Here is a 17,668-nt window from a genome sequence, read left to right as displayed (position 1 = left end):
GTTTGCATTGAGTGATGGGTACTACATAATTTGTGCGGTTTAATCTACAGTGAACAAGTAAGGAATTTTTAACAGCTTTAAATGACTGAATACAAACTGTATGAAAAACTCCATTGTTTACGTAACGGTAGAAAAGACTAAACATTACTGAAATTACACCATTAGTTCAATTTCAGATATTTTTAGTTTGATTTACTTTTTATTAGAAAAATGTCAGTGTAGTTGAAGTTGTTACATTAGTTTCTTTCCTTCCAAGTTGATGCCCTTGCTTTCCATCACATTGCTCAAACTTGGCTTTGATAGCACTACACAAGGTAGTCTGGGTTCTGTATAGCTACTACACTTTTTGCTTGACCAAGCATTAGGAGACAGGCAATGCACAGTACAAACCTAATGACTTTTGAAGTGGACAGTGCATTTGTCATTTTTAATTGGATCCCTGCTTTTGGAGTTTTACTTCACATGAATGATTTCTCACTATATAATTTTATTTGAATAGGAACTTCTTCAGGAAGAGACACGACAGAAGTTGGCACTAAGCACGAAGTTAAAGCAGTCTGAAGATGAAAAGAACAATCTCAAAGAGCAGCTTGATGAGGAAGAGGAGGCAAAGAAAAACCTGGAGAGACAGATTACTACTATTCAAGCCCAGGTAAGCAATATCTTTTTCTTTCTCTGCTGTCTGTGCCATTCTCACATTTATTGATGTATTCTACTGTCACTTGGAGAAAGAAAAATTCTTAACTGCGTACATTTAAATTTCATGCGCATGTATTTCCCTACATTTTTTACATTGCTGTATTTAACCATCTTGTTTGGTATGCTTTTTCTCACTTCGTTCCATTTTATCCACTCAAGATTTCTCCTTTACGTAAATATGAAAGATGTCCTTCATGGATGCATCTGCAGTCATAACAACTGGGTTGTCCTGTCGTCAGGCAGCCCTTCAGTCGGCCGGATTCCAAAGTCCGGGTCCGGCTTCGGCTGATGTCGCACTCCACCCGACGTCATCTCTGTTGGTCTTCGGGTATAAAAGCATCAGCCGACGCCATTTTCCTCAGTCTTTCTTGCCGCGTGGCGCCCGAAGCAGAAGCTGTTCGCAAGTGCCGGTCGGTCGGATCCAGAGATTACTTCTACCGAATACTACTCAAGACTTCTAAAGCTAAGTACCCGTTGGGGACTCTTTCTTGCCTCAGCCGATGTCAGAAAAGTTAACAATTGTTTAACCTGTGGGAAACAAATACCTCATAAAGATTTCCACTCTTACTGTCTGCCTTGTTTAGGCCCAGCCCACGACGTAGCAGCCTGTTCGCCTGTGCTTCTTTCAACCGGCGACGCTTAGGCGTCGGTCGGAGTTTGCAGAACAGTTTTTCGGTTCTGATTTTGCGTACATTATGCCGCCGGATCCTCCGACTACCCAATCTACCAAAACGCAAAGATAAAGACCGACACTCGCGGTCGCGGTTTCGCCGAAACCATGGTTAAGCAAATCATGAGTGTCTCGGTTTCGCCGAAACCGAGAAAACTGATCTAAGTACAGCTGAACCTATTCCTACAACTGAGGCCCCTGCTACAACTCTTGAATCTACCTCAGAAATTTTACCCACTACGGTGGTTGAGTTATCAGACACCATCCCTTGGATGTCTCTACCCCAGCACGTGGTGCTGCTAGGCCTCCAGCAGCCATGTCCATTAAGGCCTTGCCAGGGCTAAAGCAGCCAAGACTACTAAAACAGTGCCTGTTAAACCCCCACATCCAGGCCCTCTTCTAGTTCCCAAATGCTTACTTTGGCAGAAGATTTAATTTCTTTAATCAGAGGATCTCAATCTCACCCAGATAGGGCCTCTCAGCCCCCAGAGAAGAGACCTAGGGCAGAGCCCCTGAGCCAGTGTCCTCTGATGAATCTGCTGATGAATCAGACATAACTGACCAGCCAGAGGCTCCCTTCTCCAATTTTGAAGATTCTGATGCTGAAGAATCCATTCCTGCTGCTTCCCACCAGAAGAATTCTCCTTTGGGGAAACCTTGCATGCCATGCGAGAACAGTTCCAATGGCAGCAACAGGATTTTTCAGACTCCAGAAAAGACTTAGGACCTTTCTGCACCTCCCACAGCACAGGCCCTTAGCTATACCTCCTGTTCTCTCTGTGGTGGATGATGCTTTCAATGATGTTTGCTCCGCTCCAGATTCTTTATCCCCAGCCCCTGCCAATCCAGACAGATTTTACAGGGTGCCAGATACTCATCACCACCTTTACAAGGCCCCACTTGCAGACCCAGAAACTATATCCCAGGGTCCCAAGGCAGTAGCGACCATAGCTAAAAACCCTATTCCTTCTGAAAGGGAAGCAAGGTCGTTAGACAGATGGGGTAAAAAGGGTCTACACTTCAGCTACTCTCTCAGCTAGAGCTTTAAACTGTCAGTTTCACATGATACAATACCAAGAGTTTATGCTTGATCAGTTAACTAAAACTAACCAGTGATGAATCTCTTGATAAGAAATATGTATTAGAGATGGTAAATAACATACAACAGGTTAGCAACCATTCCTTAAAATGTGGCTATGATGCACTGGAGGCTTCATTTAGATCAGCCATGACAGGCACAGTGATAAGAAGGCATGCATGGCTAAAGGAACAAGCTTTACCGGATCATGTTAAAGCTAAGCTGCTAGATGCTCCTATGGACAAGACAAGTTTGTTTGGTACACCTGCCCAGCAGGTTATGAAGAAAATGGAAGAAAAGGCAAAATCTGTTCAAACTGTTAAAGATTTCTTGCAGGTTCAACCCCAAGGTTTAGCAGGAACTGGCCTGCCAAAATTGGTCCTTTCCTGACTCCACAAAATTTCAAAGGGCAGGAAAAGACGCTCCAGAGGCAGAAACCAATCCAGAGGAGGTGCCTACAGAGGACGACAGTGGCAAGGTAACAACAGAGGCACAGACACAGCCACTGCCACTACATCAGCACAACCACAGTGACTTAACCTAAATCCGCCTACCAGGGAACAGATAGCAGCTCCTCTAGGCGGAAAGTTAACCTTATTTTCAAGGAACTGGCACTGCATAACAAAAGACAAGTGGATTTTACAAACCATAGATCAAGGTTACCGGTTTCACTTCCACACTTTACCAGTCAAAAGAGGAATGCCAAATCTACCTCCAAATCAAAAACAGAGGCTCTACGCCAGATAATGGAGTTAGCAAACATGAGAGCTGTGGAAAGAGTGCCAACAGCAGAGCAAGGAAAGGGTTCTATTCCAGACTATTCCTAGTTCCAAGAAAGGAAAAAGTTGGAGACCAATTCTCGACCTGTCCACCTTAAATACATACATCATTGTCCCAAAATTCAAAATGCTGACCCTACAGCAGCTTCTTCCCATGCTGGGCAAGGAGTCTTGGCTGGTAACTCTAGATCTCAAGGAGGCATACCTGCACGTCCCCATTCGACCAATCTGCAGAAGATACCTCAGATTTCTTGCAGGATCAGAGCACTATCAATTCTCAGCATTGCCCTTTGGCTTATCTACTGCCCAGAGTATTCACAAAATGCCTAGCATCAGTAATCGCCCATTGCAGACTACAGGGAATTCAAATTTACCCATACCTGGACGAGTGCCTGCTACAAGGGGACAACAAAAGCAAGCTGACAACAGATTTACAAACGGTCATTTACTTGCTACAAGCACTGGGATACACAGTCAATTTACAAATGTCAAGGCTGATACCATCCCAAACAAGGACATTCTTGGGGAATTGGACACAGTAAAACAAATGGCATTCCTGACTACAGAAAAACAAAAAGAACTTCCTCTTTACTTCTTGGCACTAACAAAACTGAACAAGTTAACAGCAAGAAAAGTACTGCAGGCCTTGGGCTTCATGGCATCATGCATAATCTTGGTTCCATTTGCCAGACTACATATGAGAAAACTACAGTGGTACCTAAAGAATTTATGGTCCCAACACAGACACAGTCTAGAAACAGAAATCCCACTAATTCCATGCTTAAAACAGGAGTTCCTATGGTGGGCTCAGGCATGCCAGTCAAACCCAGGCCTACCCTTTCGCAGATGTCAAGCAAGCCAGACCATCACAACAGACGCTTCAGACCTAGGATGGGGGCCCACATGCTGGACAAATGTGCAAGGATTGTGGACACAGGATCAACTTCACCTGCACATCAACCTAAAAGAAATGCTGGCAGTAAAACTGGCAATCCAAAAGTTCAAACCATTTCTCAAGGAGGGCCAGTTGATAAGGACAGACAACACCACAGTCATGTGGTACATCAACAAACAGGGAGGCACTCATTCATACCCCCTATGCAGAATGACCTTGGAGCTGTGGACCCTGGCACTCAGCTACAACATCCAGTTACAGGCAATATTTGTACCAGGGAAAGACAATACTCTAGCAGACATATTAAGCAGAACCACTTCGGATGCCCACGAATGGAAGCTGCACCCGGACATCTTCAAGACCATCTCAAAGAAATGGGGAATGCCACAGATAGACCTATTCGCTTCACCTCTCAATCACCAGCTCAAAAAATTCTGCACAAGGACATTCCACCCACTAGCATGGAAAGTGGATTCGCTCTCCTTCAACTGGAAAGGCCTAACAGCATATGCATTCCCACCTCTTCCTTTGATACACAAGGTACTACTGAAAATCAAGGAAGAACGTCCAAGGATAATCCTGATAGCTCCGAACTGGCCAAGACAACACTGGTACCCACTACTGAGGAGCATGTCTCGGAACAATATGTGGCCAATACCCCTGATGCCTTTGATGTTAACTCAGAACAACTACAGCATCATACATCCAAACCTAAAAACGTTGCAACTAACTGCATGGAACATCACATAGCAGCAGCTAATCCAGAACTTTCCCAAAGAGTAAAAGACATTATTCTTGAAGCACGCAGACCTTCAACAAGAAGGAACTATGCTGGAAAATGGAAAAGGTTTGTCATTTGGAGTACAGAAAGAGGAAAAGATGTGTCAAACATAGATATGCCTAACATTCTGGAGTATCTGGCGAACTTCTTCATTCAGGCCTGTCCTACTCCTCCATCAAGATACATGCATCAGCTATTTCAGCAGAATACAGCTTTGATCCACCTGTTTTTCGCACCCTTTGCTCAGGCAGTTCCTCAGAGGAATCAAGAATGTAAAACCTCCAAGGAAACCACCTTTACCAGCTTGGGATTTGAACTTTGTGCTAGAAAAATTGACACTATCACCCTTTGAACCAGCAGCAACAGCAGACCTACAACACCTGTCATGGAAAACTGCTTTCCTACTGGCAATTACTTCAGCAAGGAGGGTTTCAGAACTACAGGCCTTAATGGCAGTGCAACCCTTCCTAATCTTCCACCAAGATAGTGTCCATGAGGACTAATCCTACATTTATGCCCAAGGTGGTATCCAGAGTGTCTTTAAACCAGGCAATCCACCTACCTACCTTCTTTCCCAACCCACAAAACAGAGGGGAAAGAATACTGCATACCTTGGATGTACATAGACAGCTACGCTACTACTTGGACAGAACAAAAAATAGCAGAAAGACTGACCAACTATTTGTAGCCTATGCAACAGGAAGGGAAGGAAAAGCTATTTCCAAACAGACAATCTCCAAATGGATAGGAAATTGCATACGATTCTGTTACTCCTTCCATGGAAAACCAATTCCACAGAACATAAGACCTCATTCTACAAGGGCAACAGCCACTACCACAGCCTTCTTACGAGGAGTGGCAACCAAAGACATTATTGAGGCGGCTACTTGGACCTCCGTGCATACATTTGCCAAGCATTATAATTTGCCTCTATTCCAGATCCCGAGCAGGGTTTGCCACTGCTGTACTGCAAGGGATCCTAAACACACCATAATCTACTTTTATCCTCCTCCCTAGTTGGCTATGGTATTCTACCCAGTTGTTATGACTGCAGATGCATCCATGAAGGACATAGTACAGTTTTGTACCTACCATAAATGTAGATGTCCGAACTGGATAGCATCTGCAGTCAGGATTACCCTCCCTCCTTCCCCTCTGTGGTACTCCTAGGGTGTTTACCCTCCTAATAGCTAGCTGTTGGGGGGGGGAGTCTTTTATGGTGTATTTGTTTGTATATATGTACATACATGCTTATTGTTGTGTTTACCTCTATCTATTTTGAAACATTGGCATCTATCCAAATTTTAGCCTGCAAGAGGGCTTCTGGCATCTGGGGCAAGAAACACAGAGGAAAATGGCGTCGGCTGATGCTTTTATACCCGAAGACCAACAGAGATGACGTCGGGTGGAGTGCGACATCAGCGAAGCGGACCCGACTTTGGAATCCGGCCGACTGAAGGGCTGCCTGACGACAGGACAACCCAGTTGTTATGACTGCAGATGCTATCCAGTTCGGACATCTACATTTATGGTAGGTACAAAACTGTACTTTATATTCTTTGATTATCTCTGACACTCTTCTACACAGTAACACACTTGTGAACATACAGCTGATTTGCCCTCTGTCCCTCGACACTCGTGGATATGCAGCCCCCCTTAGCTTTGTGCAGTCCTTGTACCAATTTGTTAGAGTTAATTTATAGAGCTACAAGTTTGCTGGCTTTGTATGCACTTTTCCTTGTAAAAGTATATTTGTGTGTGGAAACGTTTTGCTTTTTGGACCATATAGTTTTGTGGGTGCTCCACTAGTTTTTAGTAGTCTTGATACTCCATTTTCTTTAGCACACTTTATTTTTTTTTTTTTATCATTGCCAGTGGATTCTTTATACACTGGCCATTTCTGTACAGTTTGAGTCATGTGCTGCTTTTTCTGCCTTGCCACCTGAATGATGTTCATCGTGCATACAGCTGCAATAATCACAGATGGGTTCTCTGCCGTCAGGCGGGTCCTCGGTCGGCCGAATTCCAAAGTCTAGGTCCGGCGCCGGTTGCTGTCACCTTCTTTCCTGACGTCAGTGCGACAGGGGTATGTAAGACACAGCCGACGCCATTTTCTCCAGTCTTTTTTGCCACACAGTGCCCGAAGCAGAAGCAGTTCGCAAGTGCCGGTCGGCCAGCTCCTGAAATTATGAAAATTTGGAAACCAAAGTCTTCTTTAAAGCTAAGTACCCCGTTGGGGAAACTTTTCTTGCCTCAGACCGATGTCAGACAATTAATAATTGTATTTCTTGTGGGAAGCAAATACCGCATAAGGATTTCCATTCCCGCTGCATACCTTGTTTAGGCCCAGACCACGACATCTCGGGCTGTCGCTTTTGCGCTACTTTCAATAAACGCACTATTAAGCATCGGGCGGAGTTCGCCCAGCACTCTTTTGGTAAAGCTTTTGATTATAAAATGTCGTCGGAGACTCCGACTACCGTTTTGTCCAAAAAACGCAAGGACAAAGACCGACACGCGAGGTCCGCGGTCTCCACCGACACCACGTCAAAACTGGCTACACGTGGTCCGGTTCTCAGCGAGGCGCCTACGCAGCCCCTGACTACCGACGACACTTCTCTGGCAGTGTCTTCTGTAACCGAGACCGCAGGTGCCTCGGCCCATACCCAGACTACAGTTACCGAAGCCACTGCGAGTGTTGAGCCTCCTAATGTGGACAGGTCCACTTCCACCCATGGTGTCTTTAGACCCTCATCTTCCTTTTCCATAAAGGCATTTACTAAGTCCAAGTCAGCCATGCATCCCAAGAGGCCTGTTGCACAGGGCCCATCTCCAGGCCCCATGCCTATAAAGCAGATGCTAAAAATGGCTGAGGATTTAATTACTCTTATCAGGGGTTCCCAACCCCCTCCGGACAAGAGACCCAGAGTGGAGGAAGATTCTCCATCTTCTGACCAGGGCTCCATTATTTCAGAACATTCTGATGAAGAGGAACACTCGTACTCCCCTTTTGAAGATTCTGATGCAGAGCAGTCCATTCCTTCTGTATCTCCCCCAGAGGATTTTTCTTTTGGGGAAACCTTGCATACCTTGAGGGAACACTTCCATTGGGAAGGCCAAGACTTTTCTGATTCCAAGAAAAGACTTGGAATTCCTTTTGCTACCTCAGCACAGACCTCTGGCAATACCTCCTGTCTTGGACATACTTGATGTTTACTCGGAGGCTTGCCTTAATCCGGATTCCCTGCCTCCTGCCCCAGTCAAGCCTGATAGGTACTACAGAGTTCCTAACTCTCACCAATTTCTTTACAAAAGCCATAATGCTGACCCTGAAACCATTTCTCAAGGCCCCAAGGGAATGAAGGCCTCTACTGCTAAGAATCCACTACCTTCCGAAAGAGTCTAGATCCTTAGAAAGGTGGGGAAGAAAGGTATATACCTCGGCCACCCTAGCCATGAGGGCCTTAAATTGGCAGTTCCATATGCTTAAATATCAGCAGTTTCTGTTATCACAAGGAATAAAATGTCACAACCTTAACAACCAGATTTGAAGGAGTTGCAGGATATGATGCATAGTGCAGAACAAGTGGGTAAACACACCTTACAATGTGGCTATGATGCTCTAGAGGCCTCAAGTAGAGCTGCTGTTACAGGATCAGTCATTCGTAGACATGCCTGGCTTAGGGAACAAACCTTGCCTGATCATGTTAAAGCTAAACTACTAGATGCTCCTTTACAAAAGGATGTATTATTTGGTACTAATGCTGAGGAGATACTACGGAAAATGGAAGAAAAAGCTAAATCTATGCAAACTGTCAAATCTTTTCTACAGGTTCAACCACCATGTTTTAACAGAAGTTGGCCTTCAAAAAACTGGTCCTTTCCAGCCACGGACAAACCCCAAAGAGTTAGATACAGGCGCACAAGGGGCAGAGGACAATCTCAAGGATCATATAGAGGCAGACAATGGCAAACTCCAGCACCAAGAGGGGGCGAAGACAGTGCACAACAATACAGGAAACAAAACCAATGACTTCCCCTTTTCATGCCAAGCAAGTCTCAGCTGGCAGCACCTTTGGGAGGAAAGCTGGCATTATTTACAAGAAATTGGCATATCACTATGCCAGAAAAACAGGGGCAACTAACTCAGTACTTCAAAATACTAGCAAATTGTACCAGGCTAACTGCAAGGAAAATCCTGCAGGCTCTAGGCTTCATGGCATCTTGCATTCTTCTAATCCCATGTGCAAAGTTGTATATGAGGAAACTTCAATGGTACCTAAAAAACCTATGGTCTCAACACAGCCACAGTTTGGAAACAATAATACCATTAATCCCATGTTTGCAACAGGAAGTTCTATGGTGGGCCCAAGCATGCCAAACAAACACAGGTCTACCATTCTGCAAGCCTCAGGCAAATCAAGTCATCACAACAGACGCCTCAGACTACGCCTGGGGGGGCACATATGACAGACAGGTGCATTCAGGGCAAATGGTCCCAAAAGGAAAAGCACCTTCACATCAATCAAAAGGAAATGCTAGCAGTGATAAATGCATTTACAGCTTTCAATGACCTCCTGCATCCAGGGCAATTATTGATAAGAACAGACACCACCACAGTAATGTGGTACATAAACAAACAAGGAGGAACACATTCATACCCCCTGTGCAGGCTAGCCATGTCACTTTGGAACTTTACTCTGGAATGGCAAATCGAACTTCAAGCACAGTACCTGCCAGGATTGGAAAACACGCTGGCAGACAATCTATGCAGAAATATGACAGACCCACACGAATGGAAGTTGCATCCTCAAGTGTTTACAAAGATAATCCAAGCGTGGGGAAGGCCAGACATAGATCTCTTTGCCTCCCACAGGAATCATCAATTGACAAAGTTCTGCTCAAGGACCTTCCATCCAAAGGCCTGGAGAGTGGACGCCCTTTCTTTCAGTTGGGCAGCACGGACAGTTTACGCCTTCCCACCTTTACCTCTTCTGCCCAGGGTACTCTTGAAAGCAAGAGCAGACAGACCGAAGATGATACTGATTGCTCCAGATTGGCCAAGACAACACTGGTACCCACTCCTGAGGAGCCTAACACATACTCCTCCCTGGACCCTACATCTAATGCCTCTTCTACTGACTCAGCACAGCTACAAAACTCTTCACAGTCAGCTGAAAACACTCAATCTGGCTGCATGGAAAATTCCTTAACACCACAACAGACCCTACTCTCCAAAGAGGTACAGGATGTCATTTTGGAGGCCAGGAGGCCATCTACTAGAAAGGCTTACTCCGCAAAATGGAAACGGTTTTGCGCTTGGAATGAGAAAAAAGGCCAGTATCCTAGAAAACTGAATTTGCCTCAGACATTACAGTATCTAGCTGAGCTGTTGAACAGTGGACTTTCATTTTCCTCCATCAAAATTCATGCCTCAGCCATTTCTGCAGAATACAACACTGATCCACCCTTATTCTCTCACCCAGTCTTAAGACCGTTCCTCAGAGGGGCTAAGAATATAAGGCCTCCAAGGAAACAACCAATACCAGCCTGGGATCTTAATTACATTCTAGAAAAATTAACATTGCCCCCCTTTGAACCAGCTGCCTCAACAGATTTGCAATATTTGTCCTGGAAAACAGCTTTCCTTCTGGCCATTACCTCAGCTCGTAGGGTTTCGGAACTACAAGCCCTCATGGCTGTGCAGCCCTTTCTCATATTCCATCAGGACAGGGTTTCCCTACAAACCATCCCGTCATTTATGCCTAAGGTAGTATCCAGGGTAGCTTTAAATCAGGCCATACAATTACCTACCTTTTACCCCAATCCTCAAAACAAAGGGGAAAGGCTGCTACATTCCTTAGACATCCATAGACAGCTACGTTACTATTTGGACAGAACAAAGCCTTTCAGGAAGTCAGAACAACTGTGTCCTATGCTGTAGGAGCTCAAGGGAAGCCAATTTCCAAACAGACAATTTCAAAATGGATAGGCCACTACATACGGTTTTGTTCCTCCTTTCATGGCAAATCTGTTCCTACAGGCATCAGATCCCACTCCACAAGAGCCACAGCTACCTCTACAGCCTTCCTCAGAGGAGTCCCTACCAAAGATATTTTGGAGGCAGCCACTTGGAGTTCTGTGCATACCTTCACAAAACACTACCACCTGCCTTTATACTCCAAAACTAGAGCAGGCTTTGCCACTGCTGTGTTGCAGGGCATTCTGGCTCTTCCCAGTTCCACCTAGTGCCTACCACCCTGTGCGTAGCTTTGGGTTTCTACCCATCTGTGATTACTGCAGCTGTATGCATGATGAACATAGTACAGTTTTGTACCTACCATAAATGTAGATGTTAGAGTGCTAATACAGCTGCAGTACAGGTTTCTCTCCCTCCTTCCCCTCTTGGTAAAGGCCTAGTGGCTAACACCTCCTCATATAACCTGACTGGGTTATCCTTCTATGGTGTATTTGCTTGCAACTACTGATTTTTGATTATATTGCATTGCATGATTATATATATAATTTATGTATTGCCTTCCTTCTGGGGGCACCTGACATCTGGGGCAAGAAAGACTGAAGAAAATGGCGTCGGCTGTGTCTTGTATACCCCTGTCACACTGACGTCAGGAAAGAAGGCGACAGCAACCGGCGCCGGACCTAGACTTTGGAATTCGGCCGACCGAGGACCCGCCTGACGGCAGAGAACCCATCTGTGATTACTGCAGCTGTATTAGCACTCTAACATATACATTTATGGTAGGTACAAAACTGTACTTTCTTCGGAGTTTAGTTTTTTTTTTTGGGGTGTTAATGTTTGGATTTATTTATTTATTTTTTTGTTTTGTTTTGTGTTTTTTTTTTTTTTTTTTATATATACAGAGTGTAGAGTTGAGGGGATGCAGCCTTAGTGTGGAGGAAGTTATCTCTAGGACAGTTTGTGCTTTGGGCCAGTTCCTCATTTGGCACCTCCCAACCCAAGTTGTGAACAGTCTTTTAGCCCTAGGCAAATAAATACTGTTAAATATCTCTTTCCTCCTCCTCCTGTAGAACCTTTAGCAATGAGCTGTGTAGCTCCTTGCTTGCAGTTGCTTAAGCATGGCAAGCAGTATTTTTAAATTAAGCAGGTACTGTTACTGGCAAGCATGTCAACTTGCAGGGACTGGTTTGACACCTCTGTTGCAGTGCGGATCATGCCCCTAGCAGCTTGATGTTCTTCGTGTTTCACTGTTGCAGTCATTACATTTGGGTTATCTGCTTGCAGTAGCCCTCAGTCGGCCTGATTAACAAAGTCTTGGGTCCTCCGTCGGTTGCTGTCTCTTCCGTGATGTCAGGTCGTCAGGGGTATAAAACATGCAGCTGATGTCATTACATCAGCCTTTCTTGCCGTGCGGTGCCCAAAGCAGAAGCAGTTTGCAAGTGCCAGTCAGCCAACCCCTGAAATTTTCGTTTGAGTTACAGAATCAGTCTTCAACTAAAAGCTAAGTATCCCATTGGGGAAACTTTTTCTTGCATATTAAACCGACGCCATCTTCTTCAAGGGCTAAAACTTGAACCGTGCCTAGAAAACTGATGCCCAGACCACATGGTCAGGCCTCTCTGCTTAAAAAAACAAATCAGAATGGCTGAAGACCTTCTTACTTTAATTAGGGGAAGCCAACCTTCCCCCCTAAGAGACCTAGGAGTGAGTTTGCTTATGTTACTTCTGACCAGGATTCTGAAATGTGTTTCCTATGATGACCAAGATTTACCCTTATCTACCTATGAGGGTTCTGATGCTGAGGACCGTATAGGATACAGATTTCACTTCCACACGTTAACAACTCCAAGCGGTTGGCCAGATCTACCACCAAATCAGTGGGCAGATGCCCAAAAGCAAGTACACTCTCAAGCATAGGGGCTATTCAGTTGTACCAGAAGAGGAAAAAGGACAAGGTTTCTACTCCAGACTTTTCCTGGTACCCAGAAAAGACGGTTCATGGCGTCCTATCCTGGACCTGTCTAATCTAAACACCTTTTTAGTGATTCCAAAATTTAGGATGCTGACTCTTCACCAGTTGCTTCCTGTGGTTAAGCAAAGATGACTGGTTGGCAACACTAGATTTAAAGGAAGCATACCTGCACTTCCCAATCAGGGAATCTTGCAGAAGATACCTACGCTTCAAAGAAAGCTAAACGCACTATCAGTTCTCTGCACTGCCCTTTGGTTTATCTACTGCACCCAGGGTATTCACAAAGTGCTTAGCTCCAGACATTGCATTTTGCAGGCAAAGAAATATTCAAATATACCCATACCTGGACGGTTGTCTAATTCAGGCAGAAAATACATACTTTTGAATCGTCTGGCTTTTTTTTGTACAAAGGGTGCTAACTTGTCTGGGGTACACCATAAACAAAAAGAAATCGCACCTGGTACCCGGTCAACAAATTATATTCGTGGGCGTAAGCTTGAATACAACATGCCAGATGGCTTTCCTCACACCAAATAAACAAATTCACTTGACAGCCTACTTCAAACAAGTGGCCACAAAAACCCTGCTTATCTGCAAGGTAAATACTACAAGCCTTGAGGTTCATGGCCTCCTGCAGTCTTCTAATTCCATATGCAAGACTGCATATGAGGAAACTGCAATGGTATCTAAAAAGCCTATGGTGTCAACGTTCTCCGGATCTAGAAGCAATGATTCCTATCATTCCTTGCCTATGCCTAGAGTTCCTTTGGTGGCCAGAAGCCTGCCACCAAAACAAGGGACTACCCCCTGCCACCCAAACCTTAACAGACTCTTCAGACTATGCATGGGGGGGGGGGTACCTGGCAGGGAAGTGCATTCAGGGCAATTGGAACCCAATTCAAATGCACCTTCACATCAATATTAAAGAAATGTTAGCTTTACAGAATGCTCTGACAGACTTCAAGGACCACATTCTTCCAGGACAATTAATGGTAGACGGACAACACCATTGTTATGTGGTACATAAACAAGCAGGGGGGGGTACACATTCTTACCCCCTCTGCAGACTAGCCATGGCATTGACGAACACAGCCGTGAGCTACCAAGTGCATCTGCAAGGTCAATTCTTGCTAGAAAAACTAAATACACTGGCAGACGGAAGACGGACTAAGCAGAAACCTCATGGACCCACACGAGTGGAAACTGGAACAAAGGATTTTCAACATGTTGACAAGTAAATGGGTAGCCCAGATATAGACCTGTTTGCCTCCCCCCAGAACTATCAATTGGAAAAATTTTGCGCAAGGATTCCCCACAGACAAGCTTGGAAAGTGGATGCTCTGTCCTTCAGCTGGAAAAACCTGTCATTTTATGCCTTTCCTTCTCTGCGTCTGCTCTCCAAAGTACTACTAATGAGCAAGACAAACCAAGGATGATTTTGATTGCACCAGACTGGCCACGCCAACAGTGGTACCCCATCCTGCACAGTGTCACTGGCCCCATGGCACCTGCCTCAGACTCCTGCCCTGCTGTCTCAGCAGGAGAACTAGATTCTGCACCCTCAGCTTCAAACACTGAACCTAGCAGCCTGGCTAATTACCTAAGCTCTCCTTTACCATACCTCAGAAAACCAGTGATGGCTGTCATTTTAGAGACAAGGAGGCCTAGTACTAGAAAATCTTATGCTGAAAAATGGAAGAGATTCTGTGCCTGGAACCAATCTCAAGGGATGAGTGCAGCAGTGCCCAATTTACCTTGGATTTTACAATACTTAACTGAGATGCTTCACAAGGGCCTGTATTTTTCCTCAATAAAAATTAACGCTTCAGCCATTTCAGCTCATTATAACACAGAACCTCCCCTCTTCTCTCATCCACTGCTCAAGCAGCTCCTCACAGGGGCCAAAAATTTAAGACCACCCATGAGAGCTCCAACTCCAGCCTGGGACCTTTAGCTTTGTACTGGAGAAACACGCCCTTCCTCCTTTCGAGCCAGCTGCTACTGCACATTTAAAACATTTTTTCTTGGAAAACCGCTTTCCTTTTAGCCATCACTTCAGCAGGAAGGGTATCTGAATTACAGGCCCTTAGGGCAGTGGAGCCTTTCATCATCTTTTATGCGAACAGGGTGTCCCTCAGTTCTAATCACTCTCTCATGCCAAAGGTGGTATCCATTGTGGCCTTTAAATCAGTCCATTAATTTGCCAACCTTCTTTCCTAATCCACAGAACAAAGGGGAACGGATACTGCACTCAGATGTGCACAGACAACTTGGATTCTACTTGGACAGGACTAAACCTCAAAGGAAATCTGAACAACTGCTGGTGGCATTTGTTGCAGGGACAGAGGGGAAGGCTATTTCAGAGCAAACCATCTCCAAATGAATAGGGCATTGCATTTTCTGCTATAAGCAGCATGGAAAACCTATCCCACAGGGGATCAGACCACACTCAACCAGGGCTGCATCTACCTCTACAGCCTTACTCATAGGCATACCTACCAGGGACATCCTAGAAGCTGCTACCTGGAGTTCTATACATACTTTCACCAGGCATTACCATTTGCCAATTTTTCTCTAAATCCAGAGCTGGCTTTTCCACTGCAGTTTCTGCAGGCTTTATAGCTGGTCCTAATGCTATTTAAATTCCTCCTCCCATCCTTAGCTTTGGGGATCTACCCAAATGTAATGACTGCAACAGTGAAACACGAAGAACATAGTACAGTTGTGTACACTTACCATAAATTTAGATGTTCGAGTGTATTCACTGTTGCAGTCCTGGTTACCCTCCCTGCAGCCCCCCCCCCGACTTTTGGCTATACCTCTTCTCTCCTTTTCAATGCTTAAAAGCTTTTTGGTGTATTTGCTTTTTTGTTGGAGGTATAACCTTGTATATTTATAGATTTAACTACTTCCCATTAGGGGGGCACCTGACATCTGCAGCAAGAAAAACTGATGTAATGACGTCGGCTGCATGTTTTATACCTCTGACGAAGTGGTGTCACAGAAGAAGAGACAGCAACCAACGTAGGACCCAAGACTGTTAATCAGGCCGACTGAGGGCTACTGCAAGCAGGTAACCCAAATAAAAGTGAATACACTCTAGCATCTACATTTATGGTAAGCGTACACAACTGTATTCTTCTGTGACAGCTGTTCCCTTCATCTCGCCATTAGCTAAACTTTTTATACTTTTACAAGGCCTCCCTCCAGCCAAAAACATTTTGGTTTTCGTTCTTTATCAGGCAGTCTTCATGGTTGCTGTAGTGATTTTTTATTTAACTTTATTCTGATCGCCCTCCCTTCCCCTTAAAGGGCAACTTTCAAACTTCTTGTGATATGGAACTCCTATGAAGATTATTTTGGACGCTAATACTCTGCCATATGTATCTGGGTTGCAGAGTCTGGTCAGCATATTTCTCAGCTGTACAGATTTTCACAGAATGTCCAGATTTTTGCTTCATTTCTGGTCTGTTTTTATAAAATTATGCTTTTCTGGCAAATTAGTGGGAAATCATTAAAGAATGAAGTTAGAAAATGAGACACTTGAGTTTCAGACATAATAACCTTCAGACAGTTCATGCTGATGCAAAACCTGTAATTCTATCATCTTTAAGTTTGTAAGAGCAGTATGTAAAAATTGTCCCTATTTTGGGTCTGTCCCACTTTTATGGCTTTGTCCAGATTTCTTGCTGTAAGAGGTTGAGAGGTATGCTGGCTAGAAGTGCTCATGGCTTCTGTAAGGTGTGGTTATCTTGAGCAGTGACTTCCATAGTTCCTTCTTAAGGTGGTCTCTGAATTTACTTTCATCCTATGTACGTATTATTGTACATACCAGAGATGGCAAATCTTGAAGGATCTACTGAACAAGATTAGATGCTGATGGGAGTGCTGCCTACCTAGGGCAACTGTGATCAGAAGTCCAAGCAGGTGTGCACTTGTAAAGGGCAGGCAGGGTGAGTAGAACTCAAAGCAGACCATCACTGCTTAGTTTGGGAATTGTACAAGGTGTTGTCTTGCTTACATGCCCCTTCATGATCTTCTTGGGTTTCAGTTTAAGGGTGGTGTCATCCTAGCAGCATGCTTCAGAGGCTTGTCTGTGTGGGGCATCTCTTCTGCAGGAACTTGATCCCGGGTTCACACATTTATAAAAGATTTAATATCTGGATGCAGTGTCTAGGGCAGCTGGGAATTGAGGAGAGCAACCCTGAACAAACTGTTTGCCTATGCAGATTTTATGATGGGAGCTGCTGGTACTTCTTCACTGTCTTTAACTTCTGACTGAATTCCTCTGAAGACAAGTTGTAGCATACTGTGTCATGGTTCCCAATCTTGCATTCGTGTTAAGTCAGCATTCTAGACCCCACTTTTTGACCCCCAGTCCATTTCTGATGCCGCTGAGGATGTTTTGGCTCTTGCATGGTTCCATCCTTTTGAGCCGTAAAGGGCATGCCCCTTACTTTTTCCTTGCTCCGTCATCAAGACATGAATAGAGTACCATTCCAAGCAGCAGCTGTACTGAAATCCAAAGCTCAGACAATGACTTTTAATGGTAGGAGATCATAATGTCTTGGACTGCTGATTTGAACACGCACGTTTGTAGTAAAGGTAAAATGCATAATGTTTTTGATTGGAGTAGGCCGACATACCACTGCCTTAAGATTCATAGGTTCACAGATTAGAACTTGGCTAACTGCCCTTGTGGACCATTTTAAGCCTAGAATTACTCCATGTGAGAATCAAACCCTACACCTTGTGTTTATAAGGTAAGCACTTAAACCAGTATGCTCAACATAGACACCCATAGATACAGGTCC

The 17,668-nt window shown here is 44.6% G+C and overlaps 1 protein-coding gene across 1 annotated transcript in view; it reads left to right on the top strand.

Annotated features, from left to right (window-relative positions):
- Nucleotides 1–17,668, top strand: part of MYH9 (myosin heavy chain 9) — a 1,134,272-nt gene that overhangs the window by 857,551 nt on the left and 259,053 nt on the right. Inside the window, exon 32 of the mRNA XM_044075327.1 lies at nucleotides 500–652. Within this exon, the coding sequence (XP_043931262.1) occupies nucleotides 500–652 (153 nt within the window). The remainder of the gene's footprint in view (nucleotides 1–499; nucleotides 653–17,668) is intronic.

Source organism: Protopterus annectens, chromosome 1.part1 (genome assembly GCF_019279795.1).
Source record: "Protopterus annectens isolate FY-2018-M chromosome 1.part1, PAN1.0, whole genome shotgun sequence".
NCBI lineage: Eukaryota > Metazoa > Chordata > Ceratodontiformes > Protopteridae > Protopterus > Protopterus annectens.
Note: the sequence above shows the minus strand (reverse complement) of the source record. Positions and strands in the feature narration are given on the sequence as shown.